Consider the following 15477-nt stretch of genomic DNA (forward strand, 5'->3'; position numbering starts at 1 on the left):
CAGTCCTGAACTTCTGGGCTCAAGTGATCCTCCCACCTCAGCCTCCCAAAAGTGAACAGACTATTAAGTGTGAGCCACTGTACCAGGCCTAAGAAGTTTCCTCTCAAAGGGGCTTTTTTTCCTTAATGAATAAAATCTATGTAGACTACACTAAAATAACACAGCTTCCTTCAGCTCTCCCTGCAACCGCGGTGAAAACCGCAGCCCTGTCATCCTGATGACCACCTATCATCCAGGACCCAACCTCTAACACTGCAATGACAGACCTGGCCTATCTTGAAAATCATCACTCACCTAAATGCCCTGCACTTACAGAAGGGGTGGGGAAAGGGTGATCACAGTGACTTCGCTGCATAACCACAGCGGGAATGAGACAGCAAGTGCTAAACAGCTGCACGAATTCGTTTGCATTTACTATGTTTCAAGGATGACTTCAGCTGCGCTCATGACATATGCTGGTTATCTGTAAGCACTGCATCAAAACCCAATAGGAAGCCATGTTTTACACAAGCAAATCACAGACCGGGACGGTACAGCCACCCTCCACCTGGCTTCCACTACCTTACATGTGGACTGGAGGCCACAGAAGGCACTAGAGGGAGAGTTCAGAGGAGACATCACTGGTGCGGGCCAGCCCCACCTCCACGCCCTGGAAGCGCCGGCAAGCAGGGAAGTGTGTGTTCCCCTTAGGCATGACCACTTCTCCCACATCCGACATCCGACCTCCCATAATCACACCCTGCCCCTTAATTCCAAAATGACAATATTACACGCTTATTTTGGAAACTAAGTTGTCATGTGAAATATGAAACAATGATAACAGCCCTACAAAAGTAAATAGAACCTGTTTCAGAAAATAAGCTACCCAACTGTTTTCAGGTGAGATAATTCCAGGCATGATTCTTCCTTGCTTCCTTCTATGAACAGATTTATTGGTTTCCCATGAAACAAAACAGCTGGTTTCAAAAGTAGACAGACAGGCGTGAGCCACCGCGCCTGGCCTATAATCCCAGCACTTTGGGAGGCCGAGACAGGGGGATCACTTGAGGTCAGGAGTTCGAGACCAGCCTGGCCAACATAGCAAAACCCTATTTCTACCCAAAAACAACAACAACAATAATAATCACAAAATTGGCCAGGTGTGGTGGCATGCACCTGTAGTCCCAGTTACTTGGAAGGCTGAGGCACAAAAATCGCTTGTACCCAGGAGGCAGAGGTAGCAGTGAGCTGAGATTGCGCCACTGCACTCCAGCCTGGGTAAAAGGGCGAGACTCTATCTCAAAAAAAAAAAAAGAAAGAAAGAAAGAAAAAGGTAAACCGATAATTTTTAGTGATATATAAAAAGCAAAAACACACAAGGAATAGTTTGGTTCCTTTTTTAATGCAACTTGAAAGAAAGAAAAAGAAATGGATACATGCAACGGATTCTTTAACACCCAGGTTTCCTGAGAAAAACCTTTGATACGTATTCTGCATCCAACATAATACTTACTAGATCTAGTGCGGAGCCTCCACCAAGATATTCCATTATTATCCATAATTTTGTATCCTATAAAACAAAAAAAAGAAGAGAATCATTTTCAAAATGAATCCAGGAAAATTTTTTTTAATAATCAAAGGGTATTTTTCACAATTATATTGGAACTAGAAAGTTTTACAAACATGTACCAGCACGGGAAGTGTGTCAAAGTAAGAACTGTGCAGGGACCCCCAGAGTGCAGGGACACCCCCATCATGCTCTGGGAGGGAGCTGTGGGGTGTGCTCGGGGGCCCGCAGCTGACTCCAGGGCTCTGGGGCGTGCGTTCTCACCCACTGCCCCAGGATCTCAGAAGGCAGACTGGGTGCTTCCATTTTTAGGCCACTTCACTGGGGGATCCTCAGGCACAGTGAGAGCTGAGAACCTGCAGCCACTTGAGGCAGCGGTGTCATACACATCGGGAGAGCAGTGCCAAGGCAACACCCTCTCCTCTTCCTCCCTCCTGCAGCACTGAGCCTCCCCTGCACCCCCACCCCCACCCCCCACCGTGTCTCCAGGTCCCTGTGAGTGGAGGGGCCGCCTAGCGTGGCCTCCGACTCACTTGCCTGTTTGGCAGAAGGGCAGCCAATTCTAGCACCTCCCAAAGCTGCCACACTCTCCCCTCAGGGAGCTTTCCAGAAAAGGAGGTCTGTCCTAACATGCGTGTCTGTGTCCTCTCAAGGCCCTGGCTCTCACAGTCCCCAGCTCTGCGCCTGCCTTGCCTCCCTGTGGTCTCTCTTGAAGCTACTCAGCCCTCATGACTTGCAGAGTTCTCTTTTTAAAACCACAAATCCCAAAGTGCTACTCCCTGGAAAACAAGCCCGCAAACCTGCCCGCCCTCCTGGGGGAGGCGGGCAGTGCAGGGCATGGGGCAGCCTGGGCAGGGTCTGGATCCCGACTCCCACTTCACGACCTAGGGGCCCGGGCAGCTGTCTCCTGAGCTTCTGCACGAGGCCTTGGCCAAGAGCCTGGCCACGGCAAGCAGCCAAAAACCCACGGCTGGCACGGGACGCCACCGCCAGAGTGCGGGTTCACAGTGGGTTCACGGGGTTCAGATGTCAGCCTGCTCCGCTGCTGACTCAGGACTTGATGGTGGCTTTTGCACACATGGAGAAAAAAAAAAAGAAGAAACCGTTTTTGAGGCTCTTTGGTCTCTTTGGGAGAGCACTGAGTCCGGCTCTTAGAACACCCAAGGAAGACCCCTCAGCTCGCCCCTGACTCCAGGTCTCACTGCGCTGACTCCAAATGAGCTCGCCCTTTGAGAACACGTCCCAACTTCCCAGGCCTTTTTGCTTTTGGAGGTTCCGCAAGTCAGGAAAATGCTTCACTTGTCTTCCCTCCCCACGCCCTGTGCAAACTTTACTTTTATTATCTATTGCTCTGATTTTCATTTCAGGTTTACTTCTCTGCATTTTCCACTTAACAGCAAACTCAAGTGCCCCAGGGACAGTGCTGGTGTGCTCAAGTGCCCAGGGACAGTGCTGGTGTGCTCGAGCTCAGTAAATGTTAACTGTGGACCCTGTGACCAAGGAAGGGTAACTCGTGTTGACTCTAGGGAGGCGCTGAGCTAATGGTAAGATGCACTGCATTTATAAAATACATTCTTCTCACAATTCAAACTAAATCCTGCCATCTGGAGTTGATTCTAAGACAGTCCAAATAAACAGCCCAAGTTTTAATGTATGTCGAACGCTTTTCAAGCGTTTAAATGTCCTTGACTGCTAAGATAATGAAGACAACTTCAGTCTTGACTGGACAAGTGTGGAAGCCTCGAATGATGTGTCTGACACCCAACTCAGAGGTACAGGCATGTCACTCATTCAATAACCATCCAGTCACGGGCACCTGCCTTGAGGAGGCCTGGTGATCCCAGGTTCTGTTTTCAGGGAAGCTTCCATCATCAAGAGTGTCCTTCAGCACACCTTCATCTCACACACACGCTTACCTGCAGGCTTCCACAATGCCTGCTCCTGGGGAATGGGCATGCCACAGTAAGCTCTTCCAGGAAAACACCAGTATCTTTCTAGATGGCACAGGAAATCTAAATCGCTTTTCCCTAAGAGAGCTGGGAACTCTGATGTTTCTACTCCCACTCCCTTTTTAATAGCTGCTGTTTAACTGGTTTCACTGACTCCCATCCCTTCTATTTTCTGGGCATTAAAGTCTGCTCACAGCAAGGCAAGCTCCCAGCAGGGAGGTAATCTCCCTGCCTCTTCTCCCACTGTAGCCAGTTGTGCAATATGACATCCTGGGAAACAATCTTTTGCTGACTTAGGGGACTGAGGGTCACCAGGCAGCTTCCTGGAGCAGCAAGGCACAAGTGACCACCTCCTCGTCCTTCTGCACTTCCAAAGCTCCGCCCTCCTCAGTTCGCTGCTGCTCTCAATCTGACCACCAAGGTAGGTCACCGCTTGCCAAGCAAACAAGATAACCTTCACCTGGCTACCTTCTCCTTTTAAGGAGCCCTAGCAAGACACCTCAACCAAGTTTTCTGTGTCACCCTGATCCTTCCCCGGGACGTGCAAGCAATAACAGAACATCCAGAAGCTCTCCACCCAAAGCAAACCCCGCCTCAGGACCAAGGCCGCCTCCTTCCTGGGGAGGAAGATGGAGAAAAAACACAGCCTTCCTGCTTCCCTCCAACTCATTCCTGGTAGCAGGCACGCTGGATGGCAAGGCTACCCAGACACGAAGCTCACCAGAGGGCACTCAGGCAACCAACTCAAGTCCTTATTGAGGTCACTGCGTCTCAAATACCCGGGCTGGGCCTGTGACTCACACACCAGCACCAACAACCAGGGGGTGGGATATTGCGTCAGGAAAAGCTCCACTCTGGGTGGAACCTGCTTTTCAACCTCATCGGGTGTGTCACCGCCCAGTGGGTTCACCTTGCCCGCTGCCTAGGCAGAGCCCATTCATCAAGACAGGGGAACTGCAGTTGAGAAAGAGTAATTCACGCAGAGCCAGCTGTGCAGGAGACCAGAGTTTTATTATTACTGAAATCAATCTCTCCGAGCATTCGGGGAGAATTTTTAAGGATAAGTTGGTGGGGTGGGGGGAAGCCAGTGAGCCAGAAGTGCTGATTGGTGAGAGATGAAATCATACGGAGTCAGAGCTGTCTTCTTGTGCTCAGTCAGTTCCTGGGTGGGGGCCACAAGATCAGATGAGCCAGTTTATTGATCTGAGTGGGGCCAGCTGATCCATCAAGTGCAGGGCCTGCAAAATAGCTCAGGCACTGACCTTAGGAGCAGTTTAAAGTGGGTCAGAATCTTGTAGCCCCAAGCTGCGTGACTCCTAAGCCATAATTTCTAATCTTGTGGCTAATGTCAGTCCTACAAAAGCAATATAGTCCCCAGGCAAGAAGGAGGTCTGCTTTGGCAAAGGGCTGTTACCGTCTTTGTTTAAACTATAAGTTTCTCCCAAAGTTAAGTCAGCTTATGCCCAGGAATGAACAAGGACAGCTTGGAGGTTAGAAAGATGGAGTCAGTTAAGGTCGATCTCTTTCGTCTCAGTCATCATTTTGCGAAGGCGGTTTCAGGTGTGCAAGCATTCCAGCCGCTGAAGGTCGGCCCGGGGGACCAGAGGGAGCCTGCTGGACACGGGCAGCAGCTGCATCACCACCTAGCATTTCTGGGGCTCTCTTCCTGTGCTCTGTATGCACCAGCCACTAACAGAGGAGGACCTTACTAACACCCAAGGCCAACCACTAAGGATGGCAGCTTTCCCCTCCTTCCCACATGAATGGGAGGAAGTGGAAGAGGAGCAGGGACAGGAACACATGGACACAGGGAGGGGAACATCACACACTGGGGCCTGTCAGGGGGTGGTGGGCTAGGGGAGGGATAGCATTAGGAGAAATACCTAATGTAGATGACGGGTTGATGGGTGCAGCAAACCACCATGGCACATCTATACCTATGTAATAAACCTGCACGTTCTGCACATGTACCCTAGAACTTAAAAGTATTTAAAAAAAAAAAAAAAAAGTAAAGAAAGAAAAAGGGGACAGAGTGAAGGCTGGATCTCAGTCTTCTGGTGCCCATACATGTGGGCCGCACTCGCGCCATGCCCCTGCAGCCCTGCACTGGGAAGGTAGGACAACAGACAGTCAACACGGGCACCAGAAGAGGGCCCTGAAATGTGCCTCCGACGAGATCCCAAAGAATTGTTTCTACCACCACCAATCCCAAGGAAGAAACCTTCAAAGGTGAACACATGGATAAGCTTGAGAAAGCAAGAGACAGGCTTTGGGGGCTGCAGGCAAGGCTCTCCTTTACAGCCACACCACGGGTCCTCCACCCCAGCACTGACTTCTGGGGCTGCTCAGCTCTGTTGCAGGCCTCCCCATGCACTGCAGGGTGTTTAGCAGCACCCCTGGCTCTGCCCACTAGATGCCGGTGACCCACCCCAGGTTCTGATAACTGAAAATGTCTCCAAACATCGTCAGTGTCCCCCAGAGGGCAAAATCACCCAACTGAGAACCCCTGAACTACACCCACGATGGACGCTGACACATCTGACATGGTTCCTGGACCAGAAGCACTGTTCAGCCATTCTTCCTCGTCTTGGCTTACACACTGAAACTCCTGCAGCAGGAAGACCAGCTCTTACCAGGAGACATCAGGCAAGTCATTTAAACCCTCTAAATTCTTCATCCACAACAAGATGGGAATCAGATCGGTGCTTCCAACCTCACAGTTCCAAGTGACAATTAAATGAGATCATGAGTAGGAAAGCACTTGGCAAAATTCATGGTGCTCAACAGATGCAAAGTGCTATCAGCTTTATCAACATCATCACCCAGAAATGCCTCTGAATAACCTGGTAAAACCAAAAGGGCCCAATTAACAATTCTAAGTAGTTTCTGAGCAAAATGAAGCCTGGTACAATGATTCACGTATTCTGCACCAGAGGCCTCAAGGCAGGAGCGTCTGAGTGGCAGCCTGTTCTCCGGGAAGGACCCAGCTCTGTCCTGCAGATGTGGAACCACTGTCCTCATAAAACCTTCCAAACCATGACTTCTGAGGCACTCATTCCCCAAGAAAAATAAACCAGCAGACTTCTCAACACAACGACAACTTTAATCGAAATAATTTCATGTTTTTTAAATGACCTCAAATAACCTGTTATGAATGACCTCGTGATACAATTTTCTCATCAGGGAAATAAAATTATTCATTTAATTAATAAATTCAGGAGTCAAAATTTAAAAGTTGCCAAAGTATATACAGTGAGAAGTCTCCCTCCCACCCTGGGCCCCCATTACCCAGCAAACCAACCCTCCCTGCCCCAGCAAGTCATCACGACATCTAATGTAACCTCAGAGAAAAATAGTTATGCACATACGAGCAAATACCTACAAAACCTTACCCCCCTTTTACCCAAACGGTGGCATTCTACACACTGTTGTTTACCTTGTTTTTTACCTAAAGTTTCTTAAAGAGCAGTCCATATGTAAAGGACTTCCTCATTTTTTTAACCATACTTAGCCCATGCCTTATTGAGCTCACATTGTTTCCATTTTTTGCTCTGACGGCCCAGGTGTCAAGGAAGAGCTGTACATTTGTCAGTTTTGCTGGGTCCTGGAAGCAGACCTGCTGGGTGAAGGGACTCCATCTGAATTTTTAACAGATACTGACAAATGACCCTCCAAAGAGGCTGTCCCATATATGGCCTCAGCAGTGTCTGAGGGTGCTAATTTCCCCCTTTCCCATGCCACAGTGTCATCAAGTTTTTCTTTATTTTATTTTTTTTTGGTCATTTTTATGGGCTGAATTGTGCTTCCCTCTCCCACACACCCATGATTCACATGTTGGAGTCCCAATTCCCAACACTGACTGCAGAATGTGACTCTTTAAAGAGGTGACTGAGTTGCAATGAACTCATTAGGGTGGGCCCTGATCCAATACGGCTGGTGTCATAAAAAGAGATGAGGACGGGGACACACACACACACACACACACACACACGGGAAGACCACACAACCACACAAGGAGAAGACAGTCATCCACAAGCCAAGGGGAGAGGCCTCCCAGGAAACCACCCTACCAACACCTTTCCAGGTTTGTTAGCAAACGAATTCCTGCTGAAGCCTCCCAGTCTGCACTACTTCGTTCTGGCAGCCCCAGCAAACTAAGCCAGTTATTCATTCACACACAAACGATGCTTCAGGGGAGTTTTATTTATCTTTCTCCTATTGTAAGGCTGAACATCTTTCTATATTGAAGAGTCATGCATATTTTCTTTCCTGTGAGCTGTGTATATGCTTTGTCCATTTTTCTATTGGGTTACCGACCTTTTTTTAAAAAGTAGGAGTTTTTAACCTATTGGGAAAATTCGCCTTCTATAATAGGAGCTGCGAACACTAGCTTTTGCTTCTGGTAGTTTTTGCTTACAGAAATTAATTTAATATAGACACACTATCAATAACCATAGCACTTCCAGGCAAACTTGCCTCGAAGTATTTGGAAGTGACTCCTCAGAACCCGAAATCGTTGACCGGAACCAGGGCCCCCACATTAACAACTCTCACAGGAGCTTGGCAGAGGTCACATGAACCCACCAAGGTTAAAAAAAAAAAAGACAAACGAGAAAGGGCAGATGCCACACAGCTAACAGTGAAGATTTTAAAACAGGAATTCGAAACTGCAGCTCTGCTCTGCACCTGAAATGCCCTCGGCAGCCTCCACATTTCACCAGCTGTAACCAAAGGCCAAGACCAAGAGGTATAAACAATGCAGCAGGCTTTATTAAAATCACGCGAGGTCACAGACTTCTTTAAGAGTGTGAGTTTTTGTAAAAGGTATCTTTCTGCGCAGATGACACATGTGGCCTCAAAGCCTTAAGGCCTGGTTTGCATCCTGCCTCCGCCCAGGCCAGCTCTGATGGCAACTACAACAAGGCGTCGCCTATGAGCCTCCACTTCCCACTTGCCCCCGGGACTAATGTGCATGCTCCTCAGAGGGGCTTCGATGATGATGAAGTGAGGCCGTGTACACAGCAAGACTCATCAACTTTAACCACTATTACTGTGTTAACTCCACAGTGTCCTCTGTATGAACTGCAGGCTTGCGAACCCGGGAGAAATCCAAGCCTGTTGCCCATTTTACCTTCAGAGCAGCCCCTGACTATCTTCAAAGTGCAGGAACCATTCCTGAGCTTGAAAAGCTTCTGTGGTTGTTCCTCAAGCTCACAGATGCTAGGATTTCTTAACTGATTCATCTAACACATAACATACCTACTAGGTACCCAGGGTGGCTGAGGGGGAACGCAGAGTGAGTAACACCCTGGCTCTGGCTTTCAGAAACTTCTAATAACAGAAAAGTAGGCGAATAATTAGCATCAGACAGCCAGTGGCAGATGCCACAAAAGACAGGGAATGCCTGGTTGCTCACGAAGGTCCGTCTGACCTCCAGGAGGGAGGCGGCACCTGAGCTGCTCCCTGAAGGGCTGTGACCTGCCAGCCTGGGGCAGGGGGTATGTTTCTCACAGGCTCAGGTGGAGAAGACCAGCAGAAGGTGAGGAAAAATCCTGCTCACGAGGGCAGCTGGGAATGAGAGGGACACCCTTGAAGCCAGCTGATGGGGTTCAAAGTTAATTTAATAAGCAATGAGAAGTCACCAAAACTTCTACTAATAGAACAAATGACCAACCACTGCCTACAACAACAAACACATGAGGAGAAAAGGAAAGTAAGAGCAATGAGAAAATCAAAGCAGGTGGTCAGGGAAAGGCCCAGAACGGTTCTAGAAGTGGCACCGATGAGCACCCACAGTGGACGGGCATGGAAAGAAGAGAAGCCCGAAGCCAAGATGGTGCCCTCCTCTGCACCCAAGACAGCCAGTTCTGCCAGGACAAACAGCAACAGCGGGTAGGCAAGGGAGGGAGTGGAGATGGGTGCCTGCATTTCTGTGACATTAAGGAAACATTCTGGTGGGATATTCAGCAAGCCAGCTGCTTCCTTTGCTGGCTCCTGTGTGCACAGATATAAACCATTTTCTGTCGTTAATATGTCTCTTCTCAGTTTAATCTGCAGGCCCCAAAGGCTGAACCTAACAGAGAAAAAGAGTTTTTCCTTCCTGACAAGTGAACTACTGCCAAATTTTTAACTCAAAGGACACACTGATCATATGCGAGCCACCCTAGGTAAATAAAGTCCCGCCCTATCACGTTATCTTTAGTTAATAAGAGGACCCTATAGTCACCGGAGAACATTACATCCTGTGGGTCACTCTTCCCATGTACTACCCTAGTTCCAAACTGCATTTTCAACTCTTACATTATCTCAGCAACACAATTAAAGGGGTGGGGGCAGGACATACAATGCTGAGTTGGACTAACATCCAGGGTCAAAGCTTCCATGCGATGAATGCGGGGTAAAGGCACCGGCCTTCCTTTCTCCCAGGTGATAATTATTAGAAAAGAACCAGCCAGCAGTGACAGCTTCCGGTGTTGGAGAAAATCCGGATTGGACAATGTGGAAGGAAGGCCTCATCCTCCCTGGTGTTCGCAAACAAAAACGTCCAACTTAGGCACACAGCAGCTGAACATCTGCAACCCACTCCCACAAGGAAGGCAGCCTACATTTAAAAAAAACAGAACACTGGAGTTTCTGTAGCAAATCATGTCACTACTGATTGCCTACTAACCTGAGGAGGCTTCCCACAGTGAAGGAAAGGCTGGATGGAGAATGAGAAGTGTTCTCTGGAGAAAACCAGAGCTGCTAAGATGCACGGGGACCAGCCCAGCACAGAAAGCCGGGGAGCTGCCAGGCTAGGGTGGAGAGAGAAGCACTGGTCGTCCTTCCCTTTCAGATGCCAGGCACTGCGCTGGGTGCCTGGCGTACATCATGTCACCAGTCCTCACCACGTTCCCATGAGCTGGGGGTACAGCTGGCCCTCTTACAGAAGAATGCAGGAGCCCGCCGGACCTGCACCCCTTCTCATCTCCCTGTGAGCACTGCCTTCTCTGCTGACCCTAAACTAATGTCCAAGTTCCCAACAGGTGGCTTAGTCACTACTTTTAGGGATGAGCATGGGGTGGGGAGAGATCACTGCTGATTAGGAAAGGAGCGGGGAGGAAGACTCCAAGCTTTCCTCTTCCAGACGGCCCCAAATGCAGGAAGAAGTGCTTCAAAGCAAGGAACGTTTTCTTGTGCCGGCAACAAATGTTAACTGGGAGAAAGGCCACTGTAACATCAACATCAACTGAAACATAGGGGTGCACGATAAAACCTGAAATAACACAAAGAGGAACAAAACGAAGCAACTGAAAATTACTGGATCACATCCTCACATCAAAGAAAAAAATCAAAACCATCACTACAAGTTAGCTACAAATAATACTGGAAACACTGCAACACCAAAATCTATACAATCCAGCCAAAGATTTATTTCGAGAAAACCCACAGCATTACAAACATTCATTACTAAGCCAAAAAAATACTAAGTGTTCAATCCAAAAGTCTAAGAAGGAAAGCAAAGAAAAGAATAAAGATACATGCATAAATAATCAAAAATATTGGGATAAGAAATGAATCCAATCATTTTTAAAATAGATAACTTCCAGTTAGTATAACCAACACTAACTGGATAACACAGTTATCCGGATAACACAGTTATCCAATCCAGATAACACATCCATTTGCAATAAAGCAATAAAAGGAGAAAATATTTAGACACGAAAAAATTTTTAATGCAAATACATAGCAAAATTTTACAATAGTAAATTTGAACATACAGAATTAGACAATTTCAATAATGTATTAATAAAATTTACTCAAGAAAGAATAAAAACTATAGGCAGAAAAGGGTGGGTGAAGAAATAGATCAATTCACCTCCTTTAAAGTGTGTGTGTGTGTGTGTACACAAATCAACAGATTGCAAGAGGCTCAAATGGTTTTGCCCTTGAATAATTCCAAAACGTGAAGGAACTGGTAATTTCAGCAACTCCTTCAGGGCACAGTATTTTTTAAGGGCATCACAACATAATGCCAAAATCAAGGAGGAAGAGGAGGAGGAAGAGGTTCCTATTAAGGAAGGACGAAAACTCCTAGGAAGTGGGAGGGTGCAGTTCTATGTGTGAAGAGCGAAGCCCTTTCTGCGATAGGAAGCTGTAGTCTAGTGAGAGGGGCTGAACCAAAGAGGGCCCTTTCTAGGGGAGGAAAAAAGGGTGCTTTTGGAAATGAGTATGTGATGTATGAGAGTCTCCGGGTATTTAAATCTTTTTCAGCTCTTTTTCTCGAATAACACCGGCCCACCCCTAGCAATCCTCAGGATTCACTCCGCACAGCCTGCCCCCGAGGTGGGGAGGATGCAGGATTTTCAAGAGGCTTGAGCTGGGGAAGCAGGAAAGCCACATTCTCCTTCACGCGGGGTGGCCACAGGCTTCCTTAGGAAGAAAACAACCCCAGCATTTGTTTCTCCCTGGTCAAGAAGGGAGGATCCATACCACATCTTACATTAGTACCACGCGGCAGCAACTCATACTGTACTAAATATCTTCACGAAGAGAACTCCACTGGATTCTCCCAATCATCCTGTCCCCTTAGGTAATCAGCCTTTTCCCATTTTATAGATTAAGATGCCTGGTCACATGGCAAGGAAGGAGAGAAACTGGGACTCAAATCCAGATTTCCTGACATTGCATCAGATGCCTAAATAAGAACCAAAAGAAAAAAAAATTCACAGACTATTAATTTCTAAAGGATTCCAGTAAGAAAAATACTTTCTGACTGTTCTTAACATTTAATTTTTAACTGATTTCCTTTTAGAAGCCAATGAACTCTAATCTGACTGTCCAAAAAGTACATCAATTTATGAAAACAACTGCCTGTAACTTGAAAGATTTACATGCTTCATTCCATCGTGCCAGGTTTAAGAACTCCTGATCCCCTTTAATAAACTGGAAAGAACACTGGGCATTCCCTAAAACATTCTTCTTGGGATTTATGTCACAGACCATCTCTTTTGGAAAGGGTTGCGTGTGTGTGTGTGCGCGCGCCCAATATGTACAGAGATGTTCCTCTTTTCCATAAACAAACTTGACACATTAAATCTGCTAATGGGAAGTTTCTGTGCTTAAGTTCTAGCAGATACTAAGAGGAATAAAAACATTCTGCTTAAGCTTAAGGATGCTTACAAAGCAATCAGGGAAATACAACTACAAATAACATAAATCCGAGGGGAAAGAAAAGCAGCAACAAAGAGAAGCAGGAAAAAGTACCCTGGGAAGCAAGAGAGAGATTTTTTCTTTCCTCCCTATCCATCTTCATTAAAGAGCAAACATCCCAGCCAATGATCATCAACTGCTAAGTCAGATAAGTTCCATGCCATAATCTTGCTATGAAGCTAGTAACGTGTTCTGCAAAAGTGGAATATTTCTAATAATTACAATATTGTTCTGCTATATGACAACCTTAATGGTCAATATGTACCACATTACAAATATCAATGAAAACCAAAAAAAGTGATTTTTTATGACTTAGCATTAATTCTTTCAAGACCCAGCCAAAAGAGACCAAACAAGACCAAGTCAGAAAGTATGTCTGAGAAAGAATAAAGACTTAACGGTATTCCGCAAAAAAAAAATTTTTTTTTTTTTTTTTTTTTTTTTTTTTTTTTTTGAGACGGAGTCTCGCTCTGTCGCCCAGGCTGGAGTGCAGTGGTGCGATCTTGGCTCACTGCAAGCTCCACCTCCCGGGTTCACGCCATTCTCCTGCCTCAGCCTCCCGGAGTAGCTGGGAATACACGTGCCCGCCACCATGCCCGGGTAATTTTTTGTATTTTTAGTACAGACGGGGTTTCACCGTGTTAGCCAGGATGGTCTCGATCTCCTGACCTCGTGATCCGCCCGCCTCGGCCTCCCAAAGTGTAAAATTTTTAAGAAGTGCCTCGACCGGGTGCGGTGGCTCAAGCCTGTAATCCCAGCACTTTGGGAGGCCGAGGCGGGCGGATCATGAGGTCAGGAGATTGAGACCATCCTGGCTAACACGGTGAAACTCCAGCGCTACTAAAAATACGAAAATTAGCCGGGCGCCTGTAGTCCCAGCTACTCCGGAGGCTGAGGCAGGAGAATGGCGTGAACTCGGGAGGCGGGGGTTGCAGTGAGCTGAGATTGCGCCACTGCACTCCAGCCTGGGGTGACAGAGCCAGACTCCATCTCAAAAAAAAAAAAAAAAAAGTGCCTCTAACAGTATTATAAGGAAAAATTATGGAATGAGCTTGTTCACAAACAGCAAATGCTGTATTTCAAATGCATCGGTGACAAATTCATATCTATATTTCCACTGCCATGTGTGGGGTTCAACCCCAAGCTAAACAGCTTCCAAAGGAAGGGACTGTTCACTGTGGTTGTCTGTTCAATGCTTGATTGTCCTGAGGGATTTTTTTCTAGTGTTGGAACCCTCTGGTTCTCTTCCCTCCTACCTTTTGCTACTTCATTTTTATTTTCTGCACAATTCTATTCCAGAAGGAACTGTCAGTTATGTAAATCAATGTGTTCTTGATTTATAATAAGTTTGTTAGCCGAGAGCTACTGAAACAGTCACACTGCACTAGGGTCAGACATGCAAATCCAAGGGCACCCGCGCTGAGGCACCCCAGGGCACAAACACCCAGCTAAAGGCCCAGGAGAAGGGTCTGCGACCCATGGAGGGGTGCAGAGACAGCTGCTCCTCCCAGCATCCAACACAGAAGGAACCACCACCAAGTCCTCGGTGAAGATGACCCTGTGGCAGCACATAAAACCCAGGCGGCAGGACGGTGGGCTCCAAAAAACAGCCTCCCAGCTCCGTCTAGCACGCAGCAAACCAGGCCCGATGTCAGCAACAACCACGACAAGTTGTTACTACCAGACAGGATTCAAGAAAGGGGCCTGGTTCCCGCAGCCCACTTTCCTTATTTTGAAGCAGATATCTTTATTTACTCAAATGCGTGGAAGTCATGCTGCGCTACAAGAACTGCTGAAGGAGAACTGATTTGCCTCCCTGGAAATATCAGTCTCCTTTTATTACTTACCTGCAGTCCTTTATTCCATAATCTAATTAACATTTGTGATCTCTTGTATCATACCACATTGTAGAAATTTGCTCAGGAATATAGAAGTTTTAGAAAAGAAAGCATATGGTTATAAAGACACATGCACACGTATGTTTATCGCGGCACTATTCACAGTAGCAAAGACTTGGAACCAACCCAGATGTCCAACAATGATAGACTGGATTAAGAAAATGTGGCACATATACACCATGGAATACTATGCAGCCATAAAAAATGATGAGTTCATGTCCTTTGTAGGGACATGGATGAAATTGGAAATCATCATTCTCAGTAAACTATCTCAAGGACAAAAAACCAAACACCCCATGTTCTCACTCATAGGTGGGAATTGAACAATGAGAACACATGGACACAGGAAGGAGAACATCACACTCTGGGGCCTGTTGTGGGGTAGGGGGAGGGGGGAGGGATAGCATTAGGAGATATACCTAATGCTAAATGACGAATTAATGGGTGCGGCACACCAACATGGCACATGTATACATATGTAACTAACCTGCACATTGTGCACATGTACCCTAAAACTTAAAGTATAATAATAAAAAAAGAAATCATATAAAAAATATTAATAATCCAAAAAATAAAATAAAAATAAAAAATCAGGAATGACGATAAAAAAAAAAAAGAAAAGCAAGCATATGGCATAATTATTTTATTGAAATATATCAGATGTGTTTGGATACCCCAGACAGAGGTTTAAATTTGCAGAATGCGCATATTGAGACAAAAAGAACTAAAAATGCCATTAATACTTATTTTAAATTATAGGTAACATTAACCAGAAAACAGAGCTGAATTTCTTTTCGGAGAAGTAAAATATTTAGCCTAATTGGAATTTTAATTCCATTCAACTTTCTGGACAGAAAAAAACATAAAATGAAGCTGCCAAATGTCTTCGGGG

At 46.4% G+C, this 15477-nt stretch overlaps 1 protein-coding gene across 3 annotated transcripts in view; it reads right to left on the reverse strand.

The window, feature by feature from the left end:
- Positions 1-15477, reverse strand: part of STK24 (serine/threonine kinase 24) — a 132850-nt gene that overhangs the window by 30598 nt on the left and 86775 nt on the right. For all 3 annotated transcript variants that reach the window (XM_063715007.1, XM_024231065.3, XM_054529168.1), the window contains exon 3: positions 1493-1549. In XM_063715007.1, coding sequence (XP_063571077.1) covers positions 1493-1528 — 36 coding nt within the window. In that variant the 5' untranslated portion in view covers positions 1529-1549. The remainder of the gene's footprint in view (positions 1-1492; positions 1550-15477) is intronic.

This window comes from Pongo abelii, chromosome 14 (assembly GCF_028885655.2).
Source record: "Pongo abelii isolate AG06213 chromosome 14, NHGRI_mPonAbe1-v2.0_pri, whole genome shotgun sequence".
NCBI classification, from domain to species: domain Eukaryota; kingdom Metazoa; phylum Chordata; class Mammalia; order Primates; family Hominidae; genus Pongo; species Pongo abelii.